General features: G+C 44.8%; 1 protein-coding gene across 2 annotated transcripts in view; it reads right to left on the minus strand.

The window, feature by feature from the left end:
* LOC126521192 (intermembrane lipid transfer protein VPS13A-like) overlaps positions 1-22,717 on the minus strand; it is an 820,642-nt gene that overhangs the window by 312,400 nt on the left and 485,525 nt on the right. For both annotated transcript variants that reach the window (XM_050169804.3, XM_055065737.2), the window contains one exon: positions 5,534-5,620. In XM_050169804.3, the coding sequence (XP_050025761.2) occupies positions 5,534-5,620 (87 nt within the window). The remainder of the gene's footprint in view (positions 1-5,533; positions 5,621-22,717) is intronic.

Consider the following 22,717-nt stretch of genomic DNA (forward strand, 5'->3'; position numbering starts at 1 on the left):
CTGAAAGAAATGTTCAGAGACATCGTAAGGCAAGTCCGTGGTGCGTGGAATGCCCTCCCTCAGATGGTGGTTGCGCAAGCTTTCAAGAAGTGTGGCAATTCTAATGCATTAAATGGAACTGAAGATGACTTTATGTGGTCAGAAGACAGTGAAAAGGAGGTGTCGTCAGACTATGATAGCGACTAGTTGTCTGTGTCCCTCTCCTCATCCTGTTGTTTAGCGCTGTTTTACTGATCATAGTTGCTAAAATTCAGCTGTGTACGTGCCGGTGTACCTTTGTGTGTTCCATAAAATTGTTTCTACACGCTGCACATCGACTCAGGTTTCGTTATTTGATGTGCGCGATAGAATTGGCACCAAGTTATTTTTTGGAATATTTGGGCGATAATATAACTACGCATTACAATTAGTGGCATGGTAGAATTGTGCAAATACGGTATGTCAGCTTTCTTTTATCTTGAAATTTACAGCTGATATCCGGCATGGCAAGGGTCGACATTCCTGCTGATGTACTGGTCACGTGGACGCTGTTCGGAATTTCACTTCTACACCACCTCACTTGGATGCAGAACTTCTAGCTTGCCAGGAGAACACCACATGCGCTTGTTGAGGTCAAGCGTGCCTAAACACTGATCCACGGCACGTACTTAAGCCTGAACCGCCGCCCCCAGCCGGGAGCCCCCGAGGCACCACGGCGGCTCCGGCTCACCAGCTCTGGAGAGACGCTCGGCTGCCGTGACAGCGAAATTTGCCAGTTGCTGATACCTTGAGTGCGCACAACTACACCAACGGCTTCGTACAGCATGGAGGTTCAGGTGCAAGGGATGGACATGGACCTGAGCCAGTATGAACCTCGGGACTGGACCCAAGCCCTGAGAACACAGGCGAGCCCCATACCGATTGCTATGAGGCATAGGTGTTGGCACCAGTCAGGTGTCAGGTCGGGAGACGGAGCAGGCAGCAGGAAAACAGAGGTTGACAAATTCTTGATGCACAACTACCTGAATGACAGAGATCGCTGGGGCTGGTTGGTCAATAGTGGGGTCAAGTGAGCGTGGATGGAACAGCGCAGGACTTGTAGCCTCGAGTTCGCAGCGAATAATACGGGTGATGTGCTCATTTAAGAGTGGTAAAGCGGTAAGGTAAAAGCAAGATGACGTCGCAGTCGTGTTAGGGAGCCAGGAGAACTGTGGAACGACGCGGCGGCTTTTGGCGAGCTCAAAGCGGCGGCATTCCTTGACAATGACTTTGATGGTGGACACGTTGTTGAAGCTCAACAAGTTGAACGCGTCGTCCGCGATCCCTTTAAGTATGTGGCTGACTTTGTCAACCTCGGCCATTTTGTCATCTACTTTCCGGCACAGAGCGAGCCCGTCTTGTATGTACAAGACAGACGATTCAGTAGAAGACTGAATTCGGGTCATCATCATCATCATCAGCCTGTTTTATGTTCAGTGCAGGACGAAGGCCTCTCCCTGCAATCTCCAATTACCCATGTCCTGCGCCAACTGATTTCAACTAGCACCTGCAAATTTCCTAGTTTCATCGCTCCACCTAGTCTTTTGTCGTCCTCGATTGTGTTTTCCTTCTCTTGGTAACCATTCTGTAAGCCTAATGATCCAACGGTTGTCTAACCGAAGCATTACGTGACCTGCCCAGCTCCATTTTTTCCTCTTGATGTCAATTAGAATACAGTCTATACCCGTTTGCTCCCTGATCCAAACCGCTCTCTTTCTGCCTCTTAACGTTATGCCTAGCAATGATTGTTCCATCAATCCTTGCGCGGTTCTTAACTTGTTCTCAAGCTTCTTTGTCAGTCGTCAGGTATCTGCCCCATATGTCAGCACTGGTAGAATGCACTGATGGTACATCTTCCTTTTCAATGATAATGGTAAGCTTCCCGTCAGGAGCATGCAATGTCTGCCATATGCGATCCAACCCATTTTTATTTTTCTGTGAATTTCCTTGTCATGATCAGGGTTCCCTCTGATTAATTGACCTAGGTAAATATACTCCTTTACAGACTCTAGAGGTCGACTGGCGATCCTGAACTCTTGTTCTTTTGCCCGACTATTTATCATTATCTTTGTCTTCTGCATATTAATCTTCTGCCCCACTCTTACACACTCTTACACTCTCTCTGTTAAGGTCCTCAATCATTTGCTGTAACTTGTCTGCATTGTTGCTGAATAGAGCTATGTCATCGGCAAACCGAAGGTTGCTGAAATATTCGCCGTCGATCTGTACTCCTAAGCCTTCCCAGTTTAATAGCTTGAATACTTCTTCTAAGCATGCAGTGAATAGTATTGGAGAGATTATCTCCCTGTCTGACCCCTTTCTTTATAGGAATCTTCCCACTTTTCTTGTGTAGAACTGAGGTAGATGTAGAACCTCTGTAGATATTTTCCATGGTATTTATGTAAGCGTTTTGTACTCCTTGATTACGTAATGCCTCTATGACTGCTGGTATCTCTACTGAGTGAAATGCCTTTTCGCAATCTATGAAAGCCATATAGAGAGGCCTATTGTACTCTACGGATTTCTAGATAACCCGATTGATGACATGAATGTGATCTATTGAAGAGACTCCCTTCCTGAAGCCAACTTGTTCCCTTGATTGACTAAAGTCCAGTGTTGCCCATGTTCTATTGGAGATTGTTTTGGTGAATATTTTATATAATACTGGGAGTAAGCTAATGGGCCTATAATTTTTCAATTCTTTAACGTCTCCCTTTTTGTGGATTAGTATAATTGCATTCTTCCAGTTTTCTGGGACCCTTGCAGTCAATAGACACTTCGTGTAAAGAGCTGCCAGTTTTTTAAGCATTATGTCTCCTCCATCTTTGATTAAATCGACTGTTATTCCATCCTCTCCTGCCGCTCTTCCTTGTTTCACGTATTGCAAGGCCCTTCTGACCTCATCGCTAGATATAGGAGGAGTTCCTGTATCCTGTTCGTTAGTTTCCAACTGAGGTATCCTGACCCCTCTGGGTACTGCACAGGTCAGTATACAATTCTTCCGCAGCTTTTACTATATCTTCGAGATTGCTGATGATATTACCCTGCTTATCTTTCAGTGCATACATCTTGGTTTGTCCTATGCCAAGTTTCTTCCTCACTGACTTCAGGCTGCATCTATATTTTTATCACTTCTTCAGTTTTTCTCATGTTTTAATTTCGGATATCACTTATTTTCACCTTGTTGATCAGTTTTGACAGCTCCGTGATTCTATCTTATCTCTTGAGTAGGACACTTTCATTCTTGGTCGTTTCTTTATTAGGTCCTTTGTTACTCGGCAGCATTTGCCTACTAGTTGCCTTGGTGCCTTGCCTCCCACTTCAGTTGCTGCCGCTGAAGCCAGCCTCATTACGGTTTCATTTTATGATTACAGCTACCCTCTGATTAACGTTGTTGAATTCGTCAATGTTGCCCGCTATGTCCTTATGGATTAGGAATCCTACCCCGTATTGCTTCTTATCTCGGAGACCTCTATAGCAGAGGACATGTTCGCTATTCAGCAATGTATAAGCCTCACCAGTTATTCTAATCTCACTAAGGCCTATGATATCCCAAACAACGTCTGATAATTCCTCAAAGACTCCTGCTAAGCTAGCCTCACTCGAGAGGGCTCGGGTGTTAAACGTTCAAAGGGTCAGTATCCATTGGCGACCTGTCTGGATCCAGAGATTCTTAGCACCCTCTGCTGCGTTACATATCTGACTGCTGCCTTGGTCAGGTGCTCCGCAGCCGCTGGGGACTGAGGGCCATTGGGTAATTGAGTTAGCCATTTGGAAGGGGGTGGCCGAATACTGCACCAGGGAGGCCAATTCCTGATCTGGTGAGGGAGTGTCTTCTCGAGTAGCAAGCTCTTTTCTAGCAGCCAGCTGGCGACCGCTGGGATTTCCAAAGAGGTCGATGAGCTTCTCTTTGAAAGCATCCCAGCATCCGAGCTAGAGACCCTGCACCTCCACCAAAATGTAGCTTGAACGAAGGAATAAGAACTGGAGAATATTTACAAAGTTTATTTACAAAGAATAATGCAGCCCTAGCCAGTTCAGCCGACAGCTCGAGAGCCAGAGAGCGTTCGTTGCCTTCGTCAGAGTGCCCGCGTGCATCGGCCACAAGAAACATGCAATATGCACATATCAATATCTACAGAGATTCCACAGCCACCTTAATTCTGCACAAGAAATGTACGAAGATACTGATAAAGAAAGGGGTCAGACAAGGGGACTCAATCTCTCCAATGCTATTCACTGCGAGCTTGGAAGAAGTATTCAAGCTATTAAACTGGGAAGGTTTAGGAGTAAGGATCGACGGCGAATACCTCAGCAACTTTCGGTTTGCTGATAACATTGTTCTATTCAGCAACACTGCAGACGAGCTACAACAAATTTGAGGACGTTAACAGCGAGAGTGTAAGAGTGGGGTTGAAGATTAATATGCGGGAGACAAAGATAATGATGAATAACCGGGCAAGGGAACAAGTGTTCAGGATCGCCAGTCAGCCTCTATAATCTGTGAAGGAGTACATTTGCCTAGGTCAACTAAACACAGAGAACCCTGATCATGAGAAGGAAATTCATAGAAAGATAAAAATGGGTTGGATCGCATACGGCAGACATTGTCAGCTCCTGACTGGAAGCTCACCATTATTATTGAAAAGGAAGGTTTACAATCAGTGCATTTTACAGGTGCTGACATATGGGGCAGATACCTGGAGATTGACAAAGAAGCTTGAGATGACGTTAAGGTTCGTGCAAAGAGTGATGGAACGAAGAATGCTAGGCATAACGTTAAGAGACAGGAAGACAGCGGTGTGGATCACAGAGCAAACGGGTATAGACGATATTCTAATTGACATTAAGAGAAAAAAAATGGAACTGGGCAGCTCATGTAATGCGCAGATTAGATAACCGTTGGCCCATTAGGGTGACAGAATGGGTACCAAGAGAAGGGAAGTGCAGTAGAGGATGGCAGAAGACTAGGTGGTGCGACGAAATTAGGAAATTTGCGGGTGCTAGTTGAAATCAGTTGGTGCAGGACAGGGGTAATTGGAGATCGCAGGAAAGGCTTTCGTCCTGCAGTGGAGGACTGATGATGGTTGATGATGGTTGATGATGGTTATTTATTTATGATGTTGTTCTTTATATTCAAACAGAAACAAGCACTTTTTGACTATTTTGAATAGCTAATTCTCATAATGAATACAAATCAAATAGCAAAGATTGCGTTCAATTCGCATTAGAAATTTCAAATACTCACATGCTCCTACTAATAACAAAAAATTCATGAAGGAGCTTTTTGGTGATTATCACAGTTTTTGATGTTTGCCATTGCTATAAATCTTGGCTGTCAAAAACTACAATCTTTTTCTTTTACCCCTTACTTCTAATAACTGGAGATAGTTAAGACATGCACGCAAAGCTAATACCCCAAGAGAGCTAGCTGATCAGGTATGGCGATCCAGTCCACTTTTCACAGAAGAAAAAGGGAAAAGGAAAAGCAAAAAGCTTGATTGCACCAATTTACCTTTTTGTGCTTTCGTTTCTTGAATCGGAACAGCAGTGGTTCCTCAGATGAAGCACTACAGTCGTAGATTATGTCTGAATTAGAGCTCTGAAAAAGAACAATAGGCAGGCTTATTTGTTGCTTACTTGCAACATGCCTTACAGGGGTACTGACAAATTATTTGCAAATCTTTCTTTATGCATTAATTGAAAGTACGGTACTTTTGAACCCCAGAACATACTGTTAAGTGTCACAGCACACCAAATAATTTAACATAATAGCTTTGCTACAACCAGTTTCAGTTTTGTTTCTACTGTGTTGCGACGTTATGATACAGTGTGTGGTCAAGTGGGAGTACGATATTGCAACGTTTTGCCATGCGTTCCAGCTTGGTCGGTTGTCCACTATGCTGCTACATTAGCCCTCAAAATGAGCAGCAGCATATGAGGTGACTGACCAAGCTAGGTCAAGTGTCAAAATATCGCAATGTTTTGCTGCCACGTGACCACATACTGCGTCGTGACGTGAAAATACAGTATCCTCCTGGGAAATGAAGCTGTAACTGGCTGTAGAAGAAAATAAATTATTTACAGTGCTCCGAGGCTTGCTAGCACTTTTTCTAGGGTTTAGATGTCTAGCACCTTCACTTACCAAAAAAGAAAAAAGAATAGTAAGTGTGACCAGGCTTATTGGACTTGTCAAGCAGCAGCCAGAAACACAGTGGCAGCAACGATAGCTTAGCTGGATAGGCGAACTGCCCACATGACATGTGATGGCGACAGCGCTTTCTAGCATGCCAATTTTCCTTTAGCTCTGAGACACGCAACGAAGACGGGACTTTCCAGTTCCATTCTTTTTCCATACATAAGAAATATAATGTCAGTACCCCTTTAAGGTGTATTTCAGCACAAGACAGAATGAGGTGGACAGATGCAGGCTCCCAACTGAAATTCACTACGAAAAATAACTATTTACAACAATAACCTGTGCATGTACTAAAACGCAATCACAACAGGTAGTTGTATTATTTAGTTTTTTATATAGGGTACTCATTGTACTGAGTGTAGAACTGTATGCATGAACTATGCAGGCGTTAGCTAATGTACATCACATATTAATGATCTGAGGAGAACCTGGAAAGCATATATGTGAATAACTAGACAAAAGAACCAGAGGCATATGCGCACTTAATATGGAGGCATCAATACGCAACTGTTGGAGAAAGATAACTATTCCAGTTAAAGAGTCTGTCACAGGGGTCACTGAAGTCTGCAGGTATTTTTCAGGGTCAAGAAAGCACACAAGGTAATTTGAAGCGAGGTGAACATACAGCAGCGTATTCATTTTCAAGGCATCAGTCATCCATAACTTTAAAAATAATTTTTAATTGGCTACTCTCTTTCAAAAATGTAATAAACTTTGTCCTGTTTGTATACTTAAATATATTGTCTATGTGCTTGGTGTTTAGAGTGCAAATTTTAAAACAATGTTGAAGTGAGAAAACATGGTTGAGGCAGCCGCTGCTAGTGCTTGTAATGCGCTTGTCCTCCTGTTGTCAGGATTTGCAGAAAAAAAGCGAAAGTGTGGGTGCATGTGGGTGAGAAAACTCTGGTAATTACATTTTCTATGTGTGTGTGACGGGGGCGGGAGGGGGTGTTGGAGGGTAGGTTTCGGCATTGCCGGGGAAGGGGAGGGGGGCTCTGCTTGGCCTGGAAAACTCTGGAGGAGGCTCGGGCCCCGGAGCTCACCCGTAGTCAGCATCTATGACCGAAAGCACAGCACAAGTCGGCTATAAAAGAACGACACCCACCTTCGGCACACTGTGGGCTCTGCGGCTGTGCCACTGCATGGGCCGTTAATATGTTTGGCTACGTCATGCAGATTGGTGGTTGATATAACCTTTTTGTTAAAAAAACTAGTAGTTATTAACTGCTATAGCTGCCGAGCCTGCAGTGCTGCTTGTGTCTTGCTTTTGAATGTGTCAATGTTGTTCGTGCTCTGCTGCTGCTGCCGGGCAATGTTGAAACAAATCTGGGACCACCTAATTTTCATGCTGTTTTGGCCGAACTACAAAAGTTGACCGCTGGACAGTCGACACTTATCACTGAGGTGCAAGACCTCAAAAATCAGCTTGTAGCAACAGATAAAACAATATCTTCCCTAAGGAAACAAATAGCTGACCTTAAAACCTAATGCAAGAGTGTCTTAGCACCCTGCGAACCGAACTCGAAACACTTCAAACTAGCACTGCGGGACTGCTCAACGGCTTTCCGAGTTAGATGCATGTCTTGATGACCTCGAGAACAGCTCGAGAAGAAATAACCTAGTATTCTATGGACAGCAAAAACCGACTATCGCGGACAACATCAGTCCCTTTCCACGTAAGTGTGAGGCTTGGAGCAGGAGCTGTGGTGCTTGAAAGTAGCCTGGGGCCTGACGAACCAACCGACTGAGCTATCATTCCGGGCAACATCCAAGGGTCACGAGTTCAAATCATCTGTTATGTTCCTTTTTTGTCCCCCTTTTTCTTTCTTTTCTTTCTTTCTTTTTAATGTCTTTTCCTTTATTTTATCAGAAAAAAAAAAAAGAGAAAGATATATATCTTCAATTATGTATGGCCACACATGTGCAGGTCATAAATACCAGGTTCGCTAGCCGAGCGCCATCCGTGCGGTATAACCGAGCTCAGATTGGTCCACCTTGACTGATCAAATAGGGCACCACTGTAGGTTAAATGAGGCGTCCAACTCCTGCGGGACCCGCCGTGGTTACTCAGTAGCTATGGTGTTAGACTGCTGAGCACGAGGTCGCGGATCGGATCCCGGCCACGACGGCCGCATTTCGATGGGGGCAAAATGCGAAAACACCCGTGTACTTAGATTTAGGTGCACGTTAAAGAACTCCAGGTGGTCGAAATTTCCGGAGTCCTCCACTACGGCGTACCTCATAATCAGAAAGTGGTTTTGTCACGTAAAATCCCATAATTTAATTTTTAATTTAACTCCTGCGGGGATGGTAGAGTATCCGCCTCCCGTGCAAGAGGACCGTGATTCAAATCCCGGGCCGCACAATTCTCCACCGGAAAATACCAAAAAAAAGAAAACGTGTGTTGAGAAAATTGCACAAACAGGCCTAGAGTGAGGCCTGATCCCGGTGACCAGAACCGGTAATGCACTCTCTCACCAGAGCAGGATTGGCCACCCTGGTGCAGTACTTGGCCACAACCTCCTATATGAACACAACAATCAAACCCCGGCCCTCAGTCCCCAGCAGCTGCGAAGCAACTGACCACGGCGGCGGTCAGACCTGCGACGCTGCAGAGGGTGCTAAGAATCCCTGGCTCCGGACAGGCCGCCATTGGAATATGAACCTGGGAATGTTTAACGCTAGAACATTATCTAGTGAGGCGAGTCTAGCAGTGCTATTGGAGGAATTAGAGGGCAGTAAATGGGATATAATAGGGCTCAGTGAAGTTAGCAGGCCAAAAGAAGCATATACAGTGCTAAAAAGCGGGCACGTCCTGTGCTACCGGGGCTTAGCAGAGAGACGAGAACTAGGAGTCGGATTCCTGATTAATAAGAACATAGCTGGTAACATACAGGAATTCTATAGCATTAACGAGAGGGTGGCATGTCTTGTCGTGAAACTTAATAAGAGGTACAAAATGAAGGTTGTACAGGTCTACGCCCCTACATCTAGTCATGATGACCAGGAAGTCGAAAGCTTCTATGAAGACGTGGAATCGGCGATGGATAAAGTCAAAACAAAATACAGTATACTGATGGGCGATTTCAATGCCAGGGTAGGCAAGAAGCAGGCCGGAGACAAGTCAGTGGGGGAATATGGCATAGGCTCTAGGAATAGCAGAGGAGAGTTATTGGTAGAGTTTGCAGAACAGAATAATATGCGGATAATGAATACCTTTTTCCGCAAGCGGGTTAGCCAAAAGTGGACGTGGAGGAGCTCGAATGGCGAGACTAGAAATGAAATGAACTTCATACACTGTGCGAACCCTGGCATCATACAAGATGTAGACGTGCTCGGCAAGGTGCGCTGCAGTGACCATAGGATGGTAAGAACTCGAATTAGCCTTGACTTGAGGAGGGAACGGAAGAAACTGGTACATAAGAAGCCAATCAATGAGTTAGCGGTAAGAGGGAAACTAGAGGAATTTCGGATCAAGCTACAGAACAGGTATTCGGCTTTAACCCAGGAAGAGGACCATAGTGTTGAAGCAATGAATGACAATCTTATGGGCATCATTAAGGAGTGCGCAATAGAAGTAGGTGGTAATGCTGTTAAACAGGAAACCAGTAAGCTATCGCAGGAGACGAAAGATCTGATCAAGAAACGCCAATGTATGAAAGCCTCTAACCCTACAGCTAGAATAGAACTGGCAGAACTTTCTAAGTTATTCAACAAGTGTAAGACAGCGGACATAAGGAACTATAATACGGATAGAATTGAACAGGCTCTCAGAAACGGAGGAAGCCTAAAAGCAGTGAAGAAGAAACTAGGAATAGGCAAGAATCAGATGTGTGCGTTAAGAGACAAAGCCGGCAATATCGTTACTAATATGGATGAGATAGTTCAAGTGGCTGAAGAGTTTTATGGAGATTTATACAGTACCAGTAACACCCACGACGATAAGGTGAGAGAGAATAGTCTAGAGGAACTTGAAATCCCACAAGTAACACCGGAAGAGGTAAAGAACGCCTTGGGAGCTATGCAAAGGGGGAAGGCAGCTGGGGAGGATCAGGTAACAGCAGATTTGTTCAAGGATGGTGGGAACACTGTCCCAGAAAGATTGGCCACCCTATATACAAAATGCCTCATGACCTCGAACGTACCGGAATCTTGGAAGAACGCTAACATAATCCTAATCCATAAGAAAGGGGACGCCAAAGACTTGAAAAATTATAGACCGATCAGCTTACTGTCCGTTGTCTACAAAGTATTTACTAAGGTAATCGCAAATAGAATCAGGAATACCTTAGACTTCTGTCAACCAAAGGACCAGGCAGGATTCTGTAAAGGCTACTCAACAATAGACCATATTCACACTATCAATCAGGTGATAGAGAAATGTGCGGAATATAACCAACCCTTATATATAGCCTTCATTGATTACGAAAAAGCATTTGATTCAGTCGAAACCTCAGCAGTCATGAAGGCACTACGGAATCAGGGTGTAGATGAGCCATATGTAAAGATACTGGAAGATATCTCAAGCGGTTCCACAGCACCTTAATCCTCCACAAAGAAAGCAACAATATCCCAATAAAGAAAGGCGTCAGACAGGGAGATACGATATCTCCAATGCTATTCACAGCATGTTTACAGGAGGTATTCAGAGACCTGGCGTGGGAAGAATTGGGGATAAAAGTTGATGGAGAATACCTTAGCAACTTGCGATTCGCTGATGATATTGCCTTGCTTAGTAACTCAGGAGACCAATTGCAATGCATGCTCACTGACCTGGAGAGGCAAAGCAGAAGGGTGGGTCTGAAAATTAATCTACGAAAACTAAAGTAATGTTTAACAGTCTCGGAAGAGAACAGCAGTTTACGATAGGTAGCGAGGCACTGGAAGTGGTAAGGGAATTCATCTACTTAGGGCAGGTAGCGACCACGGATCCGGATCATGAGACTGAAATAACCAGAAGAATAAGAATGGGCTGGGGTACGTTTGGCAGGCATTCTCAAATCATGAACAGCAGGTTGCCACTATCCCTCAAGAGGAAAGTGTATAACAGCTGTGTCTTACCAGTACTCACCTACGGGGCAGAAACCTGGAGGTTTACGAAAAGGGTTCTGCTGAAATTGAGGACGACGCAACGAGCTATGAAAAGAAGAATGATAGGTGTAACGTTAAGGGATAAGAAAAGAGCAGATTGGGTGAGGGAACAAACGCGGGTAAATGACATCTTAGTTGAAATCAAGAAAAAGAAATGGACATGGGCCGGACATGTAATGAGGAGGGAAGATAACCGATGGTCATTAAGGGTTACGGACTGGATTCCAAGGGAAGGGAAGCGTAGTAGGGGGCGGCAGAAAGTTAGGTGGGCGGATGACATTAAGACGTTTGCACGGACAACATGGCCACGATTAGTGCATGACCGGGGTAGTTGGAGAAGTATGGGAGAGGCCTTTGCCCTGCAGTGGGCGTAACTAGGCTGATGATGATGATGATGAACTAGGTAAGCACTCTCAGTTCGTTTCTATCAAGAATCAGAGCTCAAGCACTCTCCTTGTAACATTGGGCATACCACAAGGGCCTGTGCTAGGCCTGCTTTCGTTCCTCATATATATTAATGATCTGGCACTCTAAGTATCGTATAAAATCCATATGTTTGCCAACTGTGTAATTTATCATACTATTATTAACACTTTGGAACAAGCTACCCTTCAAGATGACCTTAACCGCGTCTATGAAAGGTGTGGCCTCTGGCTAATGACACTAAATGCTAACAAATGTAAACTGGTCTCATTTCATCGTCAAAATAACCCCTTTATTTTTTCTTATGCAGTTGCTAACTCACCTATAGAAAGCGTCCAGTCACCAAAGTATCTGGGTATCACCCTCTGCAGCGAACTTTCTTGGTGAACACACATTACCACAATCATATTGTTATGGCGATGTTGGAAGTATAAGACTGTATTTACAATGTATATATAAGCAGAGTCAATGGGATTAAGATGGCTGACTAGTAACAACATGCTGCAGCCAGCGTCTCGCAATCTTCTCTTTCCTCTCTCTCCTTTTATGCTTTCATAACAGGACCCCCGGGTGCTGACGCGCCGTCTAGGCGCATGGTAGGCGAAGAACTGCAAGCAAAGTATGGCTTCAGCCACGAAATGTGCACGACGTCAACAGGAGGTGGACTTGAGGATGGATGAAACTGTAACGGCACGATCTCGTAATTGACGTTGTTAACAAGACATAGGACTTCATAAGGCCCTGCGTAGCGAGAGAGAGAAGCTTCTGGGAAAGGCCGACCCGACGACATGGTGACCAAAGCAGCACCCAAGCACCTGGGACAAACTGAACATCGCGATGGCACCGGTCGTAATGCTCTTTTTGCAGCTGCTGCGAGGCTAATAAACGAGATCAGGCGACTTGACGTGCCATGTGAGCGCATTCGATGACTTCACAAGCGAACCCAGTGGCAACGCGTGGCACAGAAGGTAGGATTGTGACAAAGGGCAAAGAGGGGTCGCAACCATACAAAAAATGAAAGGGTGAATATCCTGTGGTGTCATGTCGGGACGAGTTATACACGAATGTCATGTAGGCCAGCGTGGTGTCCCAGTCTCAGTGATCGTTGGAAACGTACATCGACAGCACCTCTCTGAGTGTACGGTTGAGATATTCCGTAAGACCGTTCGTTTATGGGTGGTAGGCAGTGGACAGCTTGTGTTCAGTGGCACAAGGGAGGAGGAAGTAGCCCACAAGTCGAGACAGGAATGAGCGGCCGTGGTCTGTAAGTAACTGTCGAGGTGCACTGTGCTGGAGAATGATGTCGTGAAGGAGAAAATCAGCGTATTGCATAGCGTGTGGCATAATGAGTAGCGACAACAATCTGCTTATTCCTTCTAGTCGTCGTAGGAAAAGGGCCATGCAGGTCAAGGCCTACAAAAAAGAAAATTTAAGGGAACTTCAATTGAATGGAGTCATCTGACAAGTGCAGGGGAGGTTTCTTCCGGCGCGGATACAGTTCACAAGTTGTGACTTAACGACGTACAGAGCAGTAGAGACCCGGCCAGAAGAACCAGTGTCGTACGTGGTCGTATGTACGCAAAACTCCAAGGTGTCCTGCTGTCAGTGCGTCGTGAAGTTGGTCAAAAACTACGGATCATAGATGACGAGGAAGGACAAGGAAGAACTCAGGGCCGTCAGGGTTGATATTGCGGTGGTAGAGAATGCCGTCATGCAGCACGAACATGCGGCACAAGCTGTCGGTGCTGCCAGATTGCACTCCGGCGATGATGAACTGTAAGGATGCATCACAATGTTGTTCAGCGCGCATGTCTGTCATGTCAGTCAAAGCCACCACGCAGGTCACCAGATCATGCGCAGCAGGATTGGGAGGATGCACAGGACGACGCGAGAGGCAGTCAGCGTCCTTGCGCAGACGTCCAGACTTATAGTTGACAACAAATGAAAACTCCTGGAGCCGCAAACCCCAGCGACCAAGCCGTCCTGTTGGGTCCCAGAAGGAAGACAGCCAGCAGAATGCATGGTGGTCTGTAACAACCGAAAACATGGTGTCAAACATGGCATCAACGAGGCGTCCCAACATGATAATCTGACGGCGCCTGAATTGATATTTCGTGGAGTTCAGTTGGAGGCCTGCTTTTTGGAAGACTGCAAGAATTGCAGCAAGTCGGGTAAGGTGGCTGCCGGACGTGGGAGAAAAAACAATAACATCGTCAAGATAACAAAGATAGGTGGTCCATTACAGCCTCGCAGAAGAGAGTCCATCATACGTTCAAATGTCACAGGAGCATTGCATAGGCCAAAGGGCATGACTTTGAACTGATATCAACCATCAGGTGTGATGAAGGCCGTCTTCTCGTGGTCCGTTTTATCAACTGACATCTGCCAGTAGCCAGATCGAAGATCAAGGGATGAGAAGTATTTAGCTCCGTGCAAGCAGTCTAAGGCGTCATCGATGCATGGTAGTGGGCAGACGTCTTTTCGGGTGATCTTGTTTAAGTAGCGATAACCGACGCAAAAACGGCAGGTACCATTTTTTTTTCACGACGACGACAGGCGAAACCCAAGAGCTGGCTGATGGTTCGATGACCTCTTTGCGGAGCATTTTGTCCTCTTCTGATTGGATGACTTGACGTTCAGCATGCGATACACGATAGGGATGCCAACGAATAGAATTCGTGCCTGCAATGTTGATATGCTGGTGAACAACAGATTTTTGTCTTAAAGGCTTGTCGCCGAAATCAAAGATGTCAAGGTATGATTCGAGGAGGAGAAGTATGTCCATGGCCTGTGCAGAGGTGAGGTCAGGTGCAATCATCTTCGCAAAGTCATCCGTTAGGGAACCAGAGCTGTGAGCTGCAAATGGCACTAAGAAACCGCTCTTGGCATTCAGACTTTTCGTGTCAAATTTGGCAGTATTAGAAACGCTGGCCAAGAACATGCCGGCTGGAAGCACTCGAGAGCACAAGCTGAAATTAAGAAGCTGAAGAATGACGCCGTTATCAGTAATCGTCACCAGCGTATGCGGAGGAGCAATGTTCTAGTTCAAAAGCACATCGATGATGGGGCGAAGGACATATTCACCGTCAGGAATCTGTGGCTGTGCGGTTAAAGCGACGTAAGTGACTACCTCAGATGACAGATGCACATCTTGAAGCGAAAACAAGTGTGGTGGAGCAGTGCTCGGAGCATCGGCGACTTGAGGCAGTTCCAACTGAAGAACGCTGGTTGCACAGTCGATGGGAGCGGAATGATGGGATAAAAAGTTTAATCCAAGGATAACAACATGAGGGCAGTTGTCAATCACAGCAAACAGGACAGAAGTAGGGCGGCTGGCTATACTTAAACGCACAGTACACATTCCAAGAATAACCAGCACGCCACGATCGGCCACACGAAACACTAGGGCAGCTGCTGGGGTGAGGACCTTCTTTAAACGTCTATGTAGGCTAGCACTTATCACAGATATGTGGGCTCCAGTGTCGACAAGTGCTTGGACAGGTAAGCTGTCTATTTTAACATCAATTACACTACTCTTTGTGGGCACAGACAGAGGATTTGCTGCAGTAGTAGGCAATGCAGCACCACCTCCGAGGACTGCATTTCTTAGTTTTCCAAAATGGTGCGCCCAGAAGCCACAGGGGACGAAAGGCAATGCGGCTGCGGCAACGTGGTCGTCGATGCTGTCACTATTTAACAGGAGCAGCGCCATGACCCAGAGCTGCTCCCACTCATTCATTTCTTGGAAGGCCGAAGTAAAGAAGCTCTGCGACTCTATGCCAGGGGACTGCCGTTGTTTTGTCTCCAGAAGGATTTTCTATATAAGAAGAACTTTTCTACCAGTGGCAGCACGTACCTGCTTCTCGTACCGGCATCACTTCAAAAAGAACTACTAAAAGCGTGCCATGATAAAACCACTGCAGGTCAGCTAGGCTACATGAGAACATTCTCCCAACTCCGACGGAAGTACTACTGGCTGAAGCTACCCATTGCTGTAAATCGTCACATACAAACATGTTCAGACTGCCAAAGATGCAAAGCGCCTCCCGGCAAGCCCACAGGTCTCTTACATCCGGTCGAGGTACCAGGCCAGCAGGGGGCGGCAGAAAGTTAGGTGGGCGGATGAGATTAAGAAGTTTGCAGGGACGGCATGGCCGCAATTAGTACATGACCGGGGTTGTTGGAGAAGTATGGGAGAGGCCTTTGCCCTGCAGTGGGCGTAACCAGGCTGATGATGATGATGATGATGATGATGTCAGGCAATGTTTTGGTTTGGTGCTGAGTTAACGTGGTGGCACTTTTGTTCACAGCCACCAGGTTTTCGCCATCACTCACGCAGATAAGAAAAATGAAATGGCCCATAGTGGAGCGTCTGAAATCTCGGTGGGCCTAATACTTTGGTTCTAGGAGCACGTGACAGTGTCATGGAGAAATCTGACTGGGTAAACACACAGGTCTGAAAAATCAGGCATTATAAAAATTTATTGTTGGCTGTATTTGACATTCTTGCCACTACATATGAGCCTCATGCAAACAAATTTGCTTCACTATAATTGACAGCACATCAAGGTCTTGATTTTTCGATTTTGTTATCACAGAATACTCCATTGAATACTCCATCTGTGTGCGCATGTGTATGTGTGGTGCCGAACAGCAAAAGTTTGCTGTGGAAACACAAAACAAACGTTGTGTGCAGGACTGCTGCAGTATGCGACAGGACCGTGGGTTCACGTTTTCAAGTTTCCTTGGGACAAAAACTAGTGCAGGAAATGGATTAATTAGAGCCATTCCATAAGCTAGTCTCATTCTCACAGAGCACTCTAGGGTAAGTTCATCCATAACTTTTTTGTGGAAATCGTAGTGAAGAGAAACAGTTAAATGTATATTCGAGAAATGTCTAGAGAAAGCACTTGGTTAAATATTTAAGACACCGATTAGCAGTTCATTGCCTTATTTAAAGAATTTTTAATGTTTCTGTCAGGTTTGCAAACTTCACTTCTAAGACAGCGACATCGTTCGCGAAACACAGTATGCTGTGGCATCTCACACGTCCTCTTAAGGCAAAGGAACGACAACTTGGTGCATAAATAAGCAATGCGTAAATAAAGACTGCCATAACAAATTCGCCCTAAATGTTCTCTGCATGCACCATACTTTTAGATATGTTTATTAACAACAAAAAAGTTGGTCCAGCGAGGCGAAAATTTACGCTACTTGTGCTGGTAAATGTGCGGTTCCCTCATTCTAATCCTACTCCTGAGCACCCCACTGGCCCCAGCTGCATGGTGCCACTCATAGAGCGCTGAGGCCTTGTCACTCTATATGGCGTTGCCTATCGATGCGTCCACAATGTGCAATTGTGCCAACATGAGTACGCAGGGGTAAACAGGCGTGTATGCTCCCGACAAGGTGTACACATTGCATTGCTTTGCTGTGAACAATTTAGCCCAATTTCATGGCAATGAAATGTGCTGACTGTGGTGAACTAGTTATATATTGCTGTCTAATGGCACATTTTTGCATGCAATCCACCAAAACTTCCTTTTCACTTGAAATAAGCACAAACTGCCATTCAACTGGGCACTGGCACTCAGCCAAACAATGTGCATATTGGTTGAGTCCTAGGGGCTTTTTGTGCATGCTTTGCTGGCATTCTGCTTGCTTTGCTAATCTTGCACTAGTTACAAAAAAGTCAGCATCCCTGTGCAGCAAAAATAAAATAGCAAGGTAATATGCACTTTCCATCACAGCATACATCTGTTTTTTTCTTTATTTGTTAACTGTGAACACGCAAACAATGAATTCAATTAAACAAGCTAGGCCACTGTAAGTGACAACCTTTCAGCAAGATCATCAGGTTGCTTCAGATGATATTTCATTTTGCAGTAACACTCAAATGCGTAATTGAAGCACTAAGTTGCCCTTGCATGGTTACATGCAAAGTTGTAATCATATGACAGGCTAAAATCATTAGGTCGGTTTATTTCAGCTAATAATGGCTGCTGTTTCCTATCCAGTTAACAAATCCCCACTGAAGAGCACAAGGACATTACACCAACCACCTTTCAGTTGAGTGTTATGATGTGCTGCATCTAAAGAGTGCTGCCACACAATGATCCTCACTAATATCGAATTCCAACGCAATAGTGTTAAGGGTCACATGTCGCAGAAAATTTGACATCGGCATCCAGCATCCCCATGAGCGAAAATTCCCGTATATATCTAAGTATATGTATATGCAACGCCTTGTTATATGACATGTGGTATCATCACCATCAGCAGCAGCAGCATCATCATCATCAGCCTGGTTACGCCCACTGCAGGGCAAAGGCCTCTCCCATACTTCTCCAACTACCCCGGTCATGTACTAATTGTGGCCATGATGTCCCTGCAAACTTCTTAATCTCATCCACCCACCTAACTTTCTGGCACCCCCTGCTACGCTTCCCTTCACTTGGAATCCAGTCCGTAACCCTTAATGATGATCAATTATCTTCCCTCCTCATTGCATGACCTGGCCATGCCCATTTCATTTTCTTGATTTCACATAAGATGTCATTAACTCGCGTTCATTCCCTCACCCAATCTGCTCTCTTCTTGTCGTTACCCCCCCCCTAAACGTTACACCCATCATTCTTCTTTCCATAGCTCGTTGCGTCGTCCTCAATTTAAGTAGAACCCTTTTCGTAAGCCTTCAGGTTTCTGCCCCATATGTGAGTACTGGTAAGACACAGCTGTTATACACTTTTCTATTGGGGAATAATGGCAACCTGCTGTTTGTGATCTGACAATGCCTACCAAACGCACCTCAGCCCATTCTTATTCTTCTGATTATTTCAGTCTCATCATCCGGATCCGCAGTCACTACCTGTCCTAAGTAGATGTATTCTCTTACCACTTCCAGTGCCTCACTACCTATCGTAAACTGCTGTTCTCTTCCGAGACTGTTAAACATTACTTTTGTTTTCTGCAGATTAATTTTTAGACCCACCCTTCTGCTTTGCCTTTCCAAGTCAGTGAGCATGCATTGCAATTGGTCTCCTGAGTTACTAAGCAAGGCAATATCATCAGAGAATTGCAAGTTACTAAGGTAATCTTCATTACCTCTTATCCCCAATTCTTCCCAATTCAGGTCTCTGAATATCTCCTGTAAACACGCTATGAATAGCATTGGAGAGATTGTATCTCCCTGCCTGACGCCTTTCTTTATTGGGATTTTGTTGCTTTCTTTTTGGAGCACTACAGTGGCTGTGGAGCTGCTATAGATATCTTTCAGTATTTTTACATACGGCTCGTCTACACCCTGATTCCGTAATGCCTCCATGACTGCTGAGGTTTTGACTGAATCAAACGCTTTCTCGTAATCAATGAAAGCTATATATAAGGGTTGGTTATATTCAGCACATTTCTCTATCACCTGATTGATAGTGTGAATACGGTCTATTGTTGAGTTATGGAATCCTGCCTGGTCCTTTGGTTGACAGAAGTCTAAGGTGTTCCCGATTCTATTTGCAATTGCCTTAGTAAGTACTTTGTAGGCAACGGACAGTAAGCTGATCGGTCTATAATTTTTAAAGTTTTGGCATCCCCTTTCATATGAATTAGGACTATGTTAGCATTCTTCCAAGATTTCAGTATGCTTGAAGTCATGAGGCATTGCGTATACAGGGTGACCAGTTTTTGTAGAACAATCTGCCCACCATCCTTCAACAAATCTGCTGTTACCTGATCTTCCCCAGCCGCCTTCCCCCATAGCATAGCTCCCAAGGCTTTCTTTACTTGGATTGTAGCGCGAAGTGAACACGAACAACTCGCCCAACTTTTTATCCTTTTGCTTTCTTTACTTCTTCCGACATTACTCGTGGGATTTCGAATTCCTCTAGACTATACTATCTTCCGTTATTGTCGTGGGTGCCACTGGTACTGTATAAATCTCTATAGAACTCCTCAGCCACTTGAACTATCTCATCCATATTGGTAATGATATTGCCAGCTTTGTCTCTTAATGCATACATCTGATTCCTGCCTATTCCTAGTTTCTTCTTCACTGCTTTTAGGCTTCCTCCGTTCCTGAGAGCATGTTCAATTCTATCCATATTATACTTCCTCATGTCAGTTGTCTTACGCTTGTTGATTAACTTCAAAAGTTCTGCCAGTTCTATTCTAGCTGTAGGGTTAGCGGCTTTCATACATTAGCGTTTCTTGATAAAATCTTTCGTCTCCTGCGATAACTTACTGGCATCCTGTCTAATGACTTCATGTCTAATGACTTCATGTCTAATGACGTCACCGATTTCTATTGCATACTCCTTAATGATGCCCATAAGATTGCCATTCATATCTTCAACAATAAGGGTCCTCTTTCTGAGTTAAAGCCGAGCACCTGTTCTGAAGCTTGATATGGAATTCCTCTATTTTCCCTCTTACCGCTAACTCATTGATCAGCTTCTTATACACCAGTTTCTTCCATTCCCTCTTCAAGTCAAGGCTAATCCAAGTTCTTACCATCCTATGGTCACTGCAGCGCACCTTGCCAAGCACGTTCACATCTTTTATGATGCCAGGGTTAGCGCAGAGTAAAAAGTCTATTTCATTACTAGTCTCGCCATTCGGGCTCCTCCACGTCCACTTTCGGCTATCCCTCTTGCGGAAAAAGGTATTCATTATCCGCATATTATTCTGTTCTGCAAACTCTACTAATAACTCTCCTCTGCTATTCCTAGAGCCTATGCCATATTCCCCCACTGACTTGTCTCCAGCCTGCTTCTTGCCTACCCTGGCATTGAAGTCGCCCATCAGTATAGTGTATATTGTTTTGACTTTACCCATGGCCGATTCCACGCCTTCATAGAAGCTTTCGACCTCCTGGTCATCAAGACTGGATGTAGGGGCGTAGACCTGTACGACCTTCAATTTGTACTTCTTATTAAGTTTCACAACAAGACCTGCCACCCTCTCGTTAATGCTATAGAATTCTTGTATGTTTCCAGCTATATCCTTATTAGTCGGGAATCCGACTCCTAGTTCTCGCCTCTCCACTAAGCCCTGGTAGCATAGGACGTGCCCGCTTTTTAGCACTGTATATGCTTCTTTTGGCCTCCTAACTTCACTGAGCCCTATTATATCCCATGTACTGCCCTCTAATTCCTCCAATAGCACTGCTAGACTCGCCTCACTAGATAACGTTCTAGCGTTAAACGTTGCCAGGTTCATATTCCAATGGTGGCCTGTCCGGAACCAGGGATTCTTAGCACCCTCTGCTGCATCGCAGGTCTGACCGCCGCCGTGGTCAGTTGCTTCGCAGCTGCTAGAGACTGAGGGCCGGGGTTTGATTGTTGTATTCATATAGGAGGTTGCGGCCAAGTACTGCACCAGGGTAGCCAACCCTGCTTTGGTGAGGGAGTGCATTACCGGTTCTGGTCACCAGGATCAGGCCGCACTCCAGGCCTGTTTATGCAGTTTTATCAACACACGTTTTCTTTTTTTTTTTCTTTAATCCGGAGGAAAATTGCGCGGCACTGGGATTAGAACTACGGTCCTCTTGCACACGAGGCGGATGCTCTACCTCTACGCCACCGCTGCACCTTGCGGTATATGTGGGTTATATTGCCACACCATTCTATCACTAAAGTTGCTTATACTTTGTCTTACATTCTTGAGAAAGTTATTCCTCGGAATTTTGGGAATGAGAGCCCACAAACAAATGTCTTGAAACAAAAAACGAGAGCGCAAGGCTTTTATGTTAAATCTTCTGAGATTGAAATATTAAAAGCGTGACACATTAAGAGAAATCTAAAAATTATGCAATTTTCTTGGTGTGGCTGTGCACTACCTCTGGGATCAGCCCACGCAAGAGGCTGCGTTTCTACCAGAAAACTTGCCTTCATGCATAGCCTTCACTACCAGCGTTTCCAGGTAAATATTTAGGTTACATAAGCTGCAGTTGCCGGGAAGCATCAGAAGCAGTCAGGGATCATTGAATGCTATCGTGTTACACTCTTAAAGGTGATGCTTAAGCATCCTCCAAATTTTAACTTTCATTTTGTAGTAGCGATTCAAAATAGAAAAGTTACAATTTACTTGTGAGGCAAAATAAGCTCACCCTCATGGCATCAGAACCACATATTAAAGAACACCTCAGGCCACCATGTAACCACAAAGCGAGAGTTATGCAATTATTGCAATTATCATGATGCAGTTATTACAACATAAATTGTATGGTGTGTTAATGAGTGCTTGCTGTGTGATATGCACATCACCTCACTAATGTGGCTTTGTATCACAGGGACTGCGGAGTGATCAACACATCTTGCCAAGTCTCTAAAGCACAGCATTCATGTATCGCTGCAACCACTTGATTTCTTTAAAATGAGTGACAATGCTTTCTGTAGTTCAGTTGAAACACAAAGTGACAATAAAATATAAGTATAATTGTGGTGAGGAGTGGGTGTAGCAGTCACAAATCACACACTCGACATGGGCAGTCATTGATTTTACTACAACAGCGCAAGGCTAACTGCTTCTGTACATTGTCAAAAAATGCAAACGAGATTTTGGGGCAGTGCTAAAACCACGGAAGAAATGGTCCTTAAAGATATGCATGCCATATGTGCACATCTAACAAGTTGAGCACAGCAGACAATGTGTGGTGCGATCCATACTATCCGTGGCACTGTCAGCGCCCACCAGACAGCAAGTCTGCTCGATCTTTTGGCCAACAGTATCAAGGTTTGATTTTGCTGTGTAGAGAACCACAGTAAAATAAAAAACCCAAAAATTGTGCAGCAAAATATATTTGATACACAAAAGACTAAAACCAGGGTGTTAGAACATTGTGATGTTCCGATCCACAGTACAGTTGCCAATGCAGTTTTCTTATACAGAAGGATCCACAACTTTTTCGAATTATTAAGCAATCGGAAAATGCAAATCTGAATGAGATAAAAAAAAAATTGTTAAATTTGGGAGTCAGTGACGAAAGGTATG

The sequence above is a fragment of the Dermacentor andersoni genome, chromosome 6, assembly GCF_023375885.2.
Source record: "Dermacentor andersoni chromosome 6, qqDerAnde1_hic_scaffold, whole genome shotgun sequence".
In the NCBI taxonomy this organism is placed as follows: Eukaryota; Metazoa; Arthropoda; class Arachnida; order Ixodida; family Ixodidae; genus Dermacentor; species Dermacentor andersoni.